This window comes from Pleurodeles waltl, chromosome 11 (assembly GCF_031143425.1).
Source record: "Pleurodeles waltl isolate 20211129_DDA chromosome 11, aPleWal1.hap1.20221129, whole genome shotgun sequence".
Classification (NCBI taxonomy): domain Eukaryota; kingdom Metazoa; phylum Chordata; class Amphibia; order Caudata; family Salamandridae; genus Pleurodeles; species Pleurodeles waltl.
The window spans coordinates 270,938,264-270,954,588 of record NC_090450.1 but is presented as its reverse complement, the minus strand read 5'-3'; the positions used below and the strand labels follow the sequence as shown (position 1 = coordinate 270,954,588).

Below are 16,325 nucleotides of genomic sequence, written 5' to 3'. Positions count from 1 at the left end.
AGACATGACATAGCCACCGTAAGATCTGTGCTTGACCCCCTTTCCTTTCTTTGTAGCACTGCTGGCCTGCTACAGCTGGGGAGGGAGTCAAGATTAGGCACGCCAGCGAGTGTCACCCTTTAGAGTAAGGGTGACTACAAGGAGACCAGGAGCTACTTGCCTTATAATTACAGGGCCTCCACTTTTAAGCAATCCACAGGTAGGCCCTTCACATTATATATATTCAGCCACCTCCTATTGATGTATGCCCCCCTGTTCAACATATGATTCTTTAGTGCATGAACTTAGGGATCCCAGGCCCTGACGAATTCCCCAGACCTCCTTTGGCTCTAATTAGTGGGCAGAAACATGTTGGCCAGTGATTTATTGGTGACTCTTTGAGTCATTATTCTCTAGAAGCGTCCTGTTCTGTTTTTAATCTCACCAACAATCACTGCAAATAAAGGTGTACTATTACACAGGTGATTTATTAGGTCATTTTAGACTCTCTATAGTACAACTGTATCGCTATCTTATCCAGATAAACTTTGTCTCTGCACTCCTTCCAAGTTCTTTTAACAACAAGTTTGAGTCCATCCAGGTGGTACTGTCCTACTTGGATGGGGGAAGGTGGTCATATGATGAAGCATGACACTACATAGTGTGTGAGACCACCTAGTCCGTAAGGAGAAATTCCCCTTAGCCCCTTTCGCCAACCACATTTAGCACACATATAGGTCCAGAATTCCGGGAGATACAGACAGTCCAGTACAATTTAATTTCATTTTGTACCCATGTGATACCCCATACTCTTTGTGTTATTTGTTGCACTGCTGGCCTGTTCATTTGCCTAGATCACTGCTTATGATATCCTGTCTTGTGGGAACACCTTATTGAACTCAGTGGAGGAAAAGGTGTGTTCTTGTGCTGATCGTCTTGAGTGATCTGCAGTTAAAGCTGCAACAGAGGAAGAGAACCCCAGGGAAACTAGATGTTCCCTTGAACCTTTTGCATAAACCCACAGCCAGTGTGGACAACTGTCCCTGTCTCAGCTATTTTTTCCACTTGTGTCAGTGCTGGCCCTGCCTCCAGCTGCCAGCACCTTAACCAGTTCCACCACTCAATGTCTCCCACTAACAAATCTGCTTCCTCAGCAACTCCGATAGTGCCACAGGTCACTCCTCTTTCACTCTTACGTGTGAACATGCTGTAACTTCCTTGTGGAGCTGTTTTACTCCTGCCCTAATCTGGGGGAGACCGCACCCCCTATCATAACTGCTTTTAGCACCTTTAATAATCAGAAGGGGAAGGAATATTAAGGCTTGAGTCCTCGTAGCCACTGTTAATTCGTAGTTGTGTGCAACTCATAAGCTCCCATTCTCAAGCATATTTGGTTCCCAGTGGTGTTTCAGGGTTCATGAGACTCGATCTGGTACTTTAAGCTCAAAAACAGAATAGCAATCATCAGCCTCAGTTGTATATGCCCCCTATATAAATGTGTTTCTTTTTTATATTAAGGCTGTCATTTTTTGAAACACTGAATTTGACATTTCTTCTCGTCCCCTATCGTTTTAACAGTTAAAATATCCTGCTTTTCGACTTTATCCTATGTTTATTTCCAGTCTCCAGTGTGTTTTTCTAAATTCCTCTTTATATGCTATGTTAGTTTTCTCATCGTTTGGGTGGTGATTTTTTCATTTATATTTAATTATTTTAGATTCATACAGCACAGCATGAATTCATTACAATTAAGGTAAAAATGTTAGAAATAGCATTGTAAAAAGTAGAAATGATCTGATCAGTTAATACTGTTAACTGTGTCAAAAAATATTTTCTTGTGCGTATTCTGTACAGTATTATGATGTAAGAAAATCTGTGTAAGAGATGAAAAGAGTTGGAAAAATAAAGTGGTATGCAGAACCAAATAAGCCACCATAGAGCTCAAAATTTGATACCTAAATCAAACTTTTTATGTTACCGATTCTTGTTTCTGTATGATATCTCAAATGGCAATACCTTTCTTCCTCCAGTACGCTATTTTTGACTTATGGAAATCTTCAAATGTTCAGAATAATTTTTTAGAAAATATTAAGCTTTAACTGTCCATAATGATGCTCCTGTCTGCAGAAGAAGTGCTACAGCATTACAAAGAGTTGCTTTTTATGGGAGATTGTTTCTAGCCGATTTGTCCATGTGATGACGAACATTCTGCCTATGATCCATCTCAAAATTATTGATTTTGTCACACTTGAACATTGTCATTTGTGTACATTTTGCTGTCACTGGTTTTGCCTTCTAATAGCACGTGTCCCTATTTGAAGGATTGCATGTTGCATGCTGCAGGTTGCCTGTTTGGTTGGAAGTGTGTTTGTAGTGAGTCCTGCTGTGTAGAATTGAGTGTTATAACTCAGAGACACACTCCTACTGTGTTAAGGTGAATATGTCCCATCTATGTAAGCCAGTAGGAGGGTTATTTCTTTCATTTACATGTATTTCAGCATCCGAAGGACAAGGAAACCCATGCTTATAATAGACTGCACAACTATGACTGCTTATATCTTAGAACTGGTGTTTGCCTTAGAGTTTTTGGTAAGGCTGATGACTTCTATTCCACGGATCGGGGCAGTTACCGTTCCAGGAGTTAATTTCTCACACCAGTTTGAGTTTTGACCGTGGGAATGGGCTTAGTCTGGAGATGCTTTGCTTGTAACTCAGCTTGAGAATTGCTTTTACCCCCTGCAGTAGATATCTGCACTGTATAAGGTGCAAGACTGTATCCTGTCTACTTTTAAATGTACAACATTGTGGGTGGATGCGTATTCAGATTCTTATCCAGTTTTAAAGGACAGTGACGAAAGAATGCAGAATAAATCTTTCTGCTGCATCTAGGCTGCCAGGTAGAATTTCCAAAGCGGAAGCTGGCCAACCGGGGCAGCTTCCCTTCCACAAATGGGGACACCATGTCCTTTGAGTACACTGTAACTTTTCAATGGTTTGTTTTAGACCTGACAGCCCTAGGGTGGTCATACCCCAACTTTTGCCTGCCTCCCTCCACTTTTCTAACACTGTTTTTGCTGGTTTTAGGACTCTGCGCTCTTTACCACTGCTAATCAGTGGTAAAGTGCATATGCTGTCTCCCCAAAACATGGTAATGTTGGCTCATACCCAATTGGCATATTTAATTTACTTTTAAGTCCTTAGTAAAGTGCACTACATGTTCCGAGGGGATGTAAATTGAATGCTACTAGTAGGCCTGCAGCACTGGGTTTGCCACCCACATAAGTAGCCCCTTAACCATGTCTCAGGCCTGTCATGGCAAGGCCTGTGTGTGCAGTTTTACTGCCACTTCGACTTGGCATTTTAACGTACTTGCCAAGCCTTAAACTCCCCTTTTTCTCCACATAAGTCACCCTTAAGGTAGGCCCTAGGTAACCCAGAGGATAGGGTGCTATGTAGGTAAAAGGCTGGACATATGCAGGTGTGTTATATGTCCTGGTAATGGAAAACTCCCAAATTCGTTTTCCACTTCTTTGAGGCCTGTTTTTGTTTTATAGGATAGCATTAGGGCTACCCTCATATACTGTTTGAGTGATAGATTCTGATCAGAAAGGGGTAATCAGGTCATATGTAGTATGGCCAGAATGGTAATACAAAATCCTGGTTATTGGTGAAGTGGTATTTTATATAACTATTTTAGAAATGCCACTTTTAGAAAGTGAGCATTTCTCTGCACTTAAAATCCATCTGTTCCTTACAGCCTGTCTCCAAAACATGTCTGGCTGGGCTGATTGACACCCAGACAACCACAAACACAGAATACTCAGTCACACCTGCACTCATCTCCACACTGAATGGGTCTTCCTGGGTTGGGAGGATGGAGGGCCTGACACTTACCTTTCAAAGGCTAGTGGCCTGCTCTCCCACAATGGACTGCCAAAGCCCCTACTGGGGCCCTGGCAGACAGACCTGTACTGAAAGGGGACCGTGTTCACTTCAAAACCACTCTTTGAAGTCCCCCCCCCCACCACCACTTCAAAGGCATTTTGGGGTATATACACTGGGTCTCTGACCCCACCAAATCAGACACTTCTGCACCAGATCCTGAAATCTGTCAAGAGGAACTGCCCAAAGGACTCCGTTGAACTGCTTTGCTGTGCAGGACTGCTGCCTTGCTGGCCTCTGACTGTGCTGAGAAGTGCTCTCCAAGGGCTTGGCTTGAGCTTTCCCCCTGTTTTCTGAAGTCTCAGAGCCGAAATGACTTCATCTCTTCAAGGAAACTCCTAGTGCGCTGAAAATCGATGTGCAGCCTGCTGGAAATGACTCACAGCCTGCCCTGTAACAAGAAATTCGCTGTACAGCCGAACTGAAATGGCGCAGCCCAACTTCCTGAGTGAAGATTGACGCAGCGCCTGCGTTGCGACTGGAAATTCGACACACACAGCCCTACTGGATCGACGAACAGCCGAGCCGGAATAACACAGCCCGCCTCAGGAAGTGAAGAATTGACGCAGTGCCTGCCATGCAACAGAAAATTCTACGCATCGCCTACCTGATCGATGCAACGCCTGTGACATCTTCCCGCATGCTCAGGATTTTTCCTTGCATCCTCTCTGAGTGTCCAGAGAGCCCCGCATCGCAGTAAGTAACCAAGACTGTGTGCTAGAAATCAACGCAAAGCCCCTTGCAGCGTGGAAAGAAATGACGCATCGTCTGTGCTACGCCGGACGCACACATTATTTTTTCACAAATCTCCTCCTCTGCTGTCTCCGTGCGTGGTAATTTTGATGCAAACCAGGTACTTTGTGCATACAAGAGACAACTGTTGATTTCTAAGATTTAAGGCACTTTTTAACCTACCAAAAGTGATATCTCAATTTGTGCTGTTGAATCTTGATCGTTTTTACTTTAATTTAACTAGATAAATACCATATATTTTTCTAAACCTCTGTGGTGTATTTTTGTGGTGTTTTCGCTGTGTTACTGTATGATACATTGCACAAATACTTTACACATTGCCTTCTAAGTTAAGCCTGACTGCTCAGTGCCAAGCTACCAGAGGGTGGGCACAGGATAATTTGGATTCTGTGTGACTTACCCTGACTAGCATTGTGTTCCCTTCTTGGTCAAAGGTGTATACCTCTGCCAACTAGAGACCCTGTTTCTAACAGTTTGTGACTGAGATTGCTGTCAGACACCATTGATACATTTCATTGTAAATCACTGACAGGTGGTGGTGCCCTCGTCGTACCCCTCAAATTTATGATTTTGATTAAGTTGTCAAACACATTTTGAATGTCAGAAAGGCTTTACCAGTAAGCAGAATGGGTTTTGTACATGGCACAAAACCATTTCCCAGTTGCTAACCCTGTGATTATGCAAATCGCAAAATGAAGGAAGTAATCTGCGTCATGTACTTCTTGCACTAGCCAAATAGTAAGAATTGTTTGATGAAATGTCAAATGTATGTGTGTTGCAACATGTCCACCCGGCATCTCACAATCCTAAATCATCTTTATAATTTAATTTGTTCTTTCTAGGCACAGCACAAGAATATGGGGGAATCATACGACATGGAGCAAAACTCCTCTTTGCCTTCGCAGAAGCCACGGTGCCAAAGATCACAGTAATCACACGGAAGGTGATGAACGTGGAAGGAATGTTGTCTTTTGAGACCTTTGAATACCATGTATATTGTATATATTTAGTATCTTTTACACACTGTGTGTGGTAGCGCTGTTGCATCACCCCAGATGTATAAACTGGTCATAAAAGCATCTGCCACACTAATTGTGTCAATGACCAAGGGCGGGCTTGTCTTTTGCTAGATTTGGAAAGTGTATATTAGGATGTTACTGTGTTGGGTCCAAGTGCTTTTACCCTTTGTTGTTTCAGGGTTTTCAAGAGTTCCTCTCTGCCATATAGTGTTAAAGCAGTATTTCTCGGTCTTTCACTCCTCTATTTTTGAAAATACCTGTTCGGAAATGATATGTACTGAATAGTTTTAGCTGAATCCTCACAGACAACACTTTTTTGTGCTGTTTCTTCTCCCTTCTTCAGACATAATTTGTAAGGAAGATAGATAACAACGGATAAGTGGGCATTGGAAGGTACGGCATTAGACTAATAGTACCTAGAGATGCAGAAAATAGCTGCAATATGCCATCAAATTCTATATTGGGCAAGAGGATGGTATTTTCACAGGGGGTTTGGGGGATTACATGGAAAATGGTTAGGGTAAGAATAAGACCAAATATACTTGAACGAATGCATCACTTCTTCAGGTAACAAATATGCTGCTTTAAAATAGATCTCACAGAACAGGAGAGTAAAACGAAGGTGAGGATGCATTTGACGCTGCCTTAGCATTCATGTGGAAGGCAAGCCTGCAGGAGCTGAGGTCACAGGACCGCACACCTGAAGATCCATTTTATTCCCAAAGATATACACTTTGAGAACATACATATATAAAACCTTCAATGGTGCAGGTATTGGTGAATTTGTACATTTGTGAGACATTTTGCAGGAGTTGTGTAATAGGTTTCCACCACTGGTACTTCACTGTACTCTAAGTCCTCCTTAAGTACCTCCAGTGGTTCCACAAGCGCCACCATACCATTTCCACTACAAACTCTGCACCTTTTGAACCATCCAAGTTTCAGTAACTTCCCCTGATTGCACCTCACAAGATTCTGCCCCCTATAACTGCTCTACAGGAAGAAGAGACATGGAAGGACAAAGATTACACAGCTTAATGCTATAAAGAACATGTTAGAAGAGCAACTTGAGCAAGACCTGGCTAGTAAATAGGGGATGTATGTAGCCCTGCATCAAGGTCAGTCGGATCACCCACCGAGGTACTCTCCTCTGGCCATATTTGCCACTATAGAACCCCTGGGTTTTACCACACTTCATGTCTTTGGTCACCCTCTGCCTTTCTCACCACACCCTGCTTATCATTTGAAGATTCCATAACTCTAAAACATTGGCAGAGCTCCTCCCTCTCCGTCAGGGGATTGTAGCCCGCACCGTGACTAGGTATCATGGTGCGAGGAGGTTCCCTATGATAAAGCATGTCACCCTATGGGTGGGTGAGGGAAATTGGAAAATGCCCTTTAAAGGCTGTATTTCTTGTAGCTAGGCTTTACATTCTTCTCTCCCTTACTTTTTCTGTCCTACTCCTGTGACAGACCCCGGGGTTCTATAGTGGTAAATAGTGAATTTCTGGGGAAGCACCCCCTGCAGGTCGTTAATTTCCCCAAACCCAACTTGGTAATTAGGCTCCACAATTTCACTGTAATATGTGAATTAATGGAAAGTCTATGAAATCATATTGGTGAAAAACAAAACATGGACAAATAATTTTTAGAAAATTCGTATTGAAATAAACGTAAATCGAAAATTACAGTAACTATTTAAATAGGAAAATCATTCTTTCGAAAATTCTACCACAAATATCTTAACATTGGTAAACTAGTGCAGTCGGTGTCAAATCTCTGGCAAGGAAGAAAGTTTAATGTTAAAACATGTCAATGTTTACTCTAAACTCTAGAGATGAGAGTAAACAAATGACAAATGTTTGTTTTTGATTTTAAATAGCTGTAAATAAGTCTCCAACTGTGCAGTAGTGTTAATAGGATAAAGGTTGTGTGAGGCAGCCGCTATTTTAATTGACAGTGGTGTAAGAAGGAGTCTGTCCGCTCAATTTTCTCCTTACAAAAGTACTAGCATACTCAAAGGTTATAAGGATCGACATCAAGCAAGGTCCACCAGCACAGAAGAATGTTAAAATTGATGCTTCCACGGATATGTTTTTGTTGCTGGAGGCTCCACACAGTTTGACCGTTTCACACTGGCCTGTGGCGCTTTTATTTACACTGCTTGTTTAATTAAAGCTGCTGTAAAGAATCCGTTTTTGTTTTGTTTTGAGTAGAGTTAGATTTTTCTGTTGCTTCAACACCAGTGTATGACCTGTAAGGGTACACAAAAAACCGAATCAAAACCTTTTCTAGCGAGTTTACCTTTCTGCTTGTGCTGGGTGTAGGTAAGTAACAGTCCTAATTATGAATAACTTCTTAACGGTTGCCTCGACAAAATAGGACAAAAGGTGGTGCTGATTTATTGCCCAGTTCATTACAGAAGGAGGGAGTTTTAACTCTCTGACAAAGAATACTCCTTATTTTGAGGATCATTTTTTCGTTGGTCTTGCTTTACAACTTTGCCATTGTAACCATCCCTTTTATAATCTCTGAAATCTTTAATTGCATTATTGATTTATCTCAGGGCACCTCGAATAGTTTCTTACAGGTCATAATCAAAGGGCCTTTTTGGGACCTATAATGGTCACAGATACTTGGCGTCCATACAATCCTATGACTTGAAGTATACTTTTTAGTCAGTAGCCCTTGAACAGTACTTTCGTACTGACCTGTTTCTGGTCAGCTCTGATATGTCTGAAATACAAATTCATCAAATAGTATATTCCTCTTTCTCTGTGGTTTGGGATTCAACAAAGGCTTCATAACGAAAATCACTAAATCATTAACTTATAAGATGTAAAAATTGGGAAGAGAGGAGGAAGAGAACTGTAGAGAGGAATTAGAGCTGGTTTTCATCAATGGTTTTCAGATTAGGGAATGTTCTCCTGAATGTAACTCTATGTAGCTTAAAAGTAACATCCTCATTTGCATCAGAAAATTGTATTTAATGTACGTTACAAACTGCAGTATGGTAATGTTGTATGTATTATCCTTTCCAACTTTGTTTATTAGTACTGTTCTTGCTGTTGATATATTGTATTGCACTATGTATAGCCTGTGAATGTGATCTGCCATGTATCGGTCAAGCAGTGACAGTCAGTGTATCTTAATTTGTGGTCTAGGCTTACGGAGGTGCTTATGATGTAATGAGTTCCAAACACTTGCGTGGTGATGCAAATTATGCCTGGCCCACTGCTGAAGTTGCTGTAATGGGTGCCAAGGTAAGCCTTTACCTACATAATTTCAACCTGCCAGTGACCACTGTTCTGTGCTGTCCTGCGAGATCATTCTACTCTCCACTTTGTGGCTCCTCTCATTTTATTCATATATTAAATGAAAAGTTGCAAAAACAATGATACGTACATGTGTGGCCCCACTGTGAAAGAGAAGGATTCCTCTTTTCATAAAATAGTTGACTTGTTGCACACCGATATCTCGAGTGAGCAAAACACATCTGAAAATGATTGAGAGGTGACCTGGTTGAAAATGTCTCGTTAAAGAAATTCTGTTGTTGCATTGGTACTATTCTAAACTTTTGTTTCAAGTCAAATAATGTAAAATATGTGCTTTCTTCTTTTAATTGATATAGGTATAGTTTCTGCAGTTGCCTATCTGCTGAAATTTAATTCTGGGATGAAATCCCTCCATGAAGGGCTGTTTTGTTTGTAAATTGCTATGGGGGAGGAATCGTTTCCACTGCACTTTGCTGTAGATATTGACTAAATCTTTCCCCCTCGTTTATAGTCGTGGTCAATTGTTTGTTTGTTAAAGAGCAATAACAAAAGAACACTAGGGAAATTACTTATGGAATGCTAAGTATATCAATGCTAATGATTAGGAAAATTAAGTTGTCCTTCAAGAAGGACTCTAATTTTGAAAGATTCACATTCAGGTTGTACTAAGATCATTTTCGATGACATCTGTGAACCCCAAAGAGAAGAATTTTGCCTTGAAATTGTCCTTGCAAAAAAACCTAAGGTCTCACTTTCACCATTATTGTTGAGGTAAAATATCTGTTAGTTTTCTATTGTACGTTTTTCTACTTGTTTTATATAGCAAAATGGGGCAATCATGACAGCATGTTGGTACAGTTGAAAGGAATGATAAATACATTGCTGCTCACATGGCTGTTTGCAAGCAAGATGTCACATACGCTATATCACGCATTCACTACTAGTTCATCTAAAACAGAAAATATCTAGCTGGCAGAACACATTGTTCAAATACTTTAAAAGTTAGAGACCCCTTTTATAGGCAAGCTGTCCTTGTTCATGCCTCAGAACATCATCTAACCTAGTGGAAATGATCCAATCAGGAGATAAAATGATTTCTGTGTGTTTCTCAAACATTTATGGTGGGCGTAATAATTAAGATTCGCCTCTGAATTATGTTGTTTTTAGGTAATTTAATTTCTTCAAGATTAGGTTTATGAGGGAATTTCTGGTTTACTCTTTGAGACAGACATATGATCAGTGAGCACTGCAGTCTCCAGCATCCTCCTAACTGAGCTGCGGAACACCTAGTCTGCACTTAGTGGTAGAACTCTACCCTAGTTGTAAGAAAGCCTGGCGGTATAGGGACATACCTATATTTCTTTGGTTTGAGCCCAATTTATCTGCTTGCTCACGTAGGGAGATACAACCCATTGGACTTAAAGCCCTTGGACTTTTTCAGTATTGTTTCCTTTCTTTTAAAATTATACAGCAATGTGAATGGGCAACACATACAGAGAGTACTTCTGTTGAAATGTAGATAGGACACACTGGTACTCCTTCAGTGAAGCACAATACATGGCATTACTTAGTCCCTATCATGGTTGATGGGGTAACGTAACATCTTCCAGGAGAAGGTGACCGGGTACACATCCATCAGACACTTTTAGCACTTCGACGATTGGGAGTTTATGCAGGAAGCTACCTAACAATTATTTGTATTTTTGTTTTAGAAATAAATTGGAGCCCTCTTGAATCTGTGAAAACTGCAGGTTTATCTCCAAGTTAGTAGAGTGTTTTCTGGATGAGTGCTATACACCAGTTCCAAAACGTTTGATCCCCAAATCAATATATGAATTTATAGTGAGTGTAGGACTGTTTCACCTCGTTTAGACTTTTGCCGGACTGCTTTGATGGTCACGCCTTCAGACCACCTTCACGGTTTGAGTTTCCTAATGTAAAACTTACCAGGGGATTTATTTAACTTTCTAGTTCATAGGGGAGATCCATAATCACAAACTGCACCACTGAAACTTGGGTTATTGGCTCATTTAATTGTAGAGTATGAGCAAATAAATCTCACACACTTGAGCTGGAAATGTTTAATTACCAGAATGACTTCCTCAATTATATGTTGCACTTCAAGAATTAAACATATTTGTATCTGGTGAATTGTGAGTTGTAAAACCCTATTGCATAGTGTCTCACAGCTAACTGTACCTACCTTCTCCGTCTAATAAGCTCAGGTTTCCATTAATCTTTTATCACAGTGCATTTGTCAACCATTAGGGCTTACAGTCAAATACCAAACGTGATACACTTTCTTCACAGTATTAGTGATTTCTTAGGAGCAAAGCTCTAATGTCACCCAGTTAGAGAACACTGTTTTATTTAGGAAATTAATGTGGCTTTTGTTCATCTTAGGGATGTATGCTTCGTAACAGTACTCAAGCATGACTTTTTTTTAGATTTGTGCCCCAGAGGGCCACATTTATGCTTGCCAAAGGATACCGACTTTTCTGAGATATTTGCTCTGTGAATTGATAAGATGTTGATCTTTCTAATCTTCCAAACTTATCCTTTCGTGTGAACCTGGCAATCTCTTCCTCAGTCTTCTTTCCTTATAGGTGAGAGTTAGTAATTGCCTTTGCAAGTGAACCATTCTAAAAAATGTTCCAAGGTGCCATCCAGTAAGGGCAAAGAAATAGAGTGACAAGTCTGGTTTTCATTTTTCATTGATCTGCGGCTATAAGCAAACACTTTTCAAATAAGCACCTTCAGGTAAGTGCTTGCAATAAGTAAACCCCCATCCAAACAGTGAGCTTCATCCAGGCATGTGAGGTTTCACTGCACCAAAGGGAACCTTTTATCGTTAGTCTGTAGTCATTAAGTCGCTGTTTTTGGATATGTGCCTGTTGATGGTAAGCAACTACTTGGGTAAAAGGCGCAGTCTTCATATTTCCCATCTCTTGCATGCTCACTGCTTAGTATTTAACTCTATCGCCAATTTAATGCTAAAAACCACGGTTGAAAAGTAAGTTACTTGTCTCCAACAGTAGTTCCATTATAACTATTGAAATTGGTTTACGGTGGTACTGTTTGAGGATAATGATTTGTGACTTGCGAACAACAGTACATGAAGTGATGCTTAGTGCATAGAGAAGCTACCAATGATGCTGGACAAGGTGTGTGACTCTAAGGAAAATATCCATGCAATGCTAGAAAAGTATTGGAAATCAGATACTGCCCTTGTAGTGACCCTTCTTTAAATAAGTTTTTTGTGTGCAAAAGAATCTGAGTAAAGCGTTGTGGATTGTAAATGAAAAAACAAAAGTGAATCCAGATCTCATTAGGTGAACAATACAACCATCAATAGCATGCAAGTGCATTGACTGTAACTGATAACTTAGCACTTAAAGAAACAATAAGAATATCTTTCTCTAATGTACCATGATGGGGGGGGCAAAAACAGGTGACGCGCTTCTTCTCGACTACATGCAAGGAAATTATATAATGCTGTTCTTGTACCTTCTTGTATACCTGCGAATAAATGATGTGATGCTCTCCGAAGTAAGGTGGCGGTCTGAGACCAACAAAATAATAGTTCCACTCAATGGCAGTGCAAAATGGGAGAACAGTCTTGGGGCACTCAAATCAATTGCAGCACCTTTGCAGTCTTGACAGTATTAATAGTTGACACTGGATACAAAGTAGCAGAATGATACATACAACTTCTCAATAATAAAGTTATTATAGAACTTAAATATCCACATCCAACCAAAACCCCAAATTTCTTTGATATTTTTGTGGAAAAGTAGAGGCTCTTTCTACAAGATGAGGATCCTACAAGCAAGAGCAAATAATTATTGTGTGAGAGCATAAAAATGCCAAAATGTACAAAGTGATTGACACAGAGGATGAATTTGTAGAAGCCTGAAGAATTGTACGGGAAGAAGAAAGATAGTCTTAGAAACCTTTAATGCCGCAACTCTATTAGTCTCACCTATTCATACATTAGGCTGCCCATTCCAAAAGTCTTCCCTTTCTCAATAGACAACTGCCATTCTCTTTTGGACTACATGCTTATTCCCATAAACCAATGAATAAAGTTTCTCTTTGGGAAAATTAGCTGGATCATGGCGAGCAATCATGTCTCTTCGGTCTTTTCTTTCTGTGAAGAGAGAAACACAAGAATGGATTTGAAGTTATGAGATAGGTTTTCTAAGAAACAACATTCTGATCCCCTCTGCTAGACCATACACTGTAAACGTGGCAGAACAAAATGTGTTCTTTGCCCACTTTAAAACTATTATAGAGGACTGCAGGCAATGTGCTTCCAGGGCCTATTGACACATTTGAAAAGATTTGGGGAAAGCACACAAAACTAACTGTATCATGATTTCACTATGATTGATCAAGAATAAAAGAAGACCTAACTGGCTTGCTCAAATGCATCATCACAAAAGAGTTGGTGCAAAACATAATGTGGTACTTCTGGGCCTTAATGAAAGGGGCACACTGGACAGTGGAACTTTAGAGAATATGCAATTGGATATAAGGGCTTCTAGCAAATGATACAAGAAGTTCTAAATCCACAGGAGTGGTCGTAGAATGCAAGCAACCACTAGAAGAATGGATTGCACCTTATTGGGGAATATTCTTGTGGTTCAGAGTCCTACTGGGGGGGACATCTGTGGAACTGAAACAACCTATGACAAAATGAGATTGACAATATGATCATTGCTAATACAGAAGTGAGAATCATACATTTAATGGAAAGTCTAAAAAATCAAAAAGCTACTGGCCACTATCTCCTACCCCATTATTTTTTAAAATCCGGTGCCACTTTATGTGCCCCATTTTACAGTCAAGGACAGGATGGTGCAAATGTCTCATAAGTTTTCTTCTTGGCTGCCGGACGAGAGTGTGATACTTCCAAATAGCTAATGTTGCACTTAGTTGACACCTTTCATGTGTATATTGTCTTGTTAAGAGAATGTCAGTTACGGAGTGAAAACAAAAAGGAGAATTGGAGGGGAAAAAACATTGTTGGCAACTTTAGTGATTTGTAATTGCAGATGTTAAAAGATACAAAAGTTGATAAGGTAGGTACCAAACCATCTATGAACCAGGGTGGATTAAGAGCCAGGCGTTGGATCTTCAAAAACAGAGAATCCAAAAAAGGAATCCAGGTACAGGAAACTTATGCTAAAATTGGGGACAAAAAGGCTTCAAAGTGGGTGATGAATGTGATGGAACTAATGTGTTATCACGTATCCATGTCAAACTAAAGCCTCGTTATATACTATCTAAGCAGGACATGCCATCACAGGAAAAGAGGTTTGGCAACCTCTTAAAATGGAAACTCCAGACAACAAACACTGGGAAGAAGACCACCGTAGATGTGAATAGATGTAAGATTAACCATGCCTTCATCAGAAGAATGTTGTCTGTCAAGCACAAGAAGAACCCTGTCTGACATCCTTCCTCCTTTCCAGTCTTCCATACTCTACTACGTAACCTTCCCAGACTGACGATCCACACATTCTGCAGAACACACCTCCGACCTGCAGTAGAGATTCGGTAACTGACAGAGCAATATCAAAGACGACAGCATGCCTTATGTTGAACGAGAAGCCCAGTGATTTATCACCTCTTTTGTGGATGTGAAACACTGCAAACAGGCCACTGCCTCTCACGAGTCTCCTGTGCAGACCTAACAATATGCCCATTTTTACACCATTTTTACTCTATAAGTTTATTAGGATGCTGATGGAAATAAACTTATCCCAACATGAGTGCATGAACTGAAGAAGCCTCTTCTTAAGAATGTTTACGGGATAGATAATCTTTACAAAAATTGAAGACCGTCTCAAAACATTTGAGAATCACATATCTCTTGAACCTTATATTCAGGTTGCCATTGTCCCTTAATTGGTGGTGGTTCAGTAGAAAGCAAGTTATAAGGATCTGAAACACATGATTCAGTTCTAAAGTATGGAAAACAGAATGGGTTTTCCAGGTATGGCGCAATTCTCACACAAGGCTACAGTATTAACCTAATGAGTGATGGCAAACGGACCAAATGATTATGGTCAAAACTTGACTGGCAATCTATCAGCAGGTAGAAAGTGAAAAGATTCCCAGAGTTTAAGACCAGGAGCAAATGGATAAGAAGTTTATCCTGACTTGACAGCATGTTCTTTCATTTTTATTTTAGAATGACATTCTCTTTCATTTTTATTTTAGAATGACATTTTTTTAAACCATTTTATTTGTTTCTGTAAATGTTCACACATAATGAGTAGCTGTCTGGAAGCAAAGAGGCCACACGAGGTGAAGAATGTAAAACATTTGGGAAAGCCTTGCAAGCAGAAAAATAGTAAAACCTCAGTCGCACTATGAGTTGCTCTACTCTAAGCAAAATATGGAATTGGTAAATCCAAAACCCAGTCATCTTGAGTGTCGTTGCATTAGCATCAAAGATACTATTTCAAACTTGAGTTAGTTTGTTCTGTTTCTCCATTAGATTGAATACGAGAACCAGAAGAAAGAGCTTGTGCAATGACTTGTGCTTTACAAAGTGTTATCCAAAATATTGAATTTCTCTATCACTATGGCTAGACATAACAGAATCATGACACATATAATACATGGAACTTTGATTCATAAATTGGTGATAAAAATGAATAATCAGTGGATTCTTGAGATGAAGGCCCCCCTCTAACTCTTTATGGCCCATCTGTTCTCCAGTCGCTTTAACTCATTCTAAAAGGGACTGAACAGGTCCAGCAAAGTGGTGTGAAGGAATTATAGGCTGATCGTAAGTAAGTGATGACTCTGGATAATGATAATCCAATGCATCAGCGCATTGATCATTTGAATCATGACTTTAATTCTTGATGAAATCATACTGTGCAAAAAAAGAAAATCCCATCTGGCTTAACAACTATTTCTGTATTGAAGATTTCATAAACATTGTAACTTCTTATGAGCAGTCCAAATTTCAAAGGTGTACATTAATTGATGTCTCCATTTACTAGAAACCATCTCCATGGCTAATAACTGACCGAATAGTTATGTTTACTCTCAAACAAAACATGGGGCAAATAAAAGATGGGATGCTGTTGTCTGTCACTTTCTTGCATATGTAATAAGACAGACACCAACTCCCTTTTTGAGGCATCAGTCTCTACAGCAAACTGTTTAAAGATGTAAGAATGGCATAAAATTGGAGCTAGAATGAACATTCTTTTGAGCATAATAAATGCCTTTTCAGCTGGAGCATCCTAATTAAAACCTTTCTTCATGATTCATTTCTTTAAGACGCTTGTGATGTCACAGGTTAAATCTGCAAAATCTTTGCGGAACTGAAAAT

At 40.0% G+C, this 16,325-nt stretch overlaps 1 protein-coding gene across 1 annotated transcript in view; it reads left to right on the top strand.

Annotated features, from left to right (window-relative positions):
* The window catches only part of PCCB (propionyl-CoA carboxylase subunit beta), a 238,766-nt gene that overhangs the window by 206,120 nt on the left and 16,321 nt on the right, over positions 1-16,325 (top strand). Inside the window, exons 12-13 of the mRNA XM_069213539.1 lie at positions 5,517-5,617; positions 8,858-8,956. Of these exons, the coding sequence (XP_069069640.1) occupies positions 5,517-5,617; positions 8,858-8,956 (200 nt within the window). The remainder of the gene's footprint in view (positions 1-5,516; positions 5,618-8,857; positions 8,957-16,325) is intronic.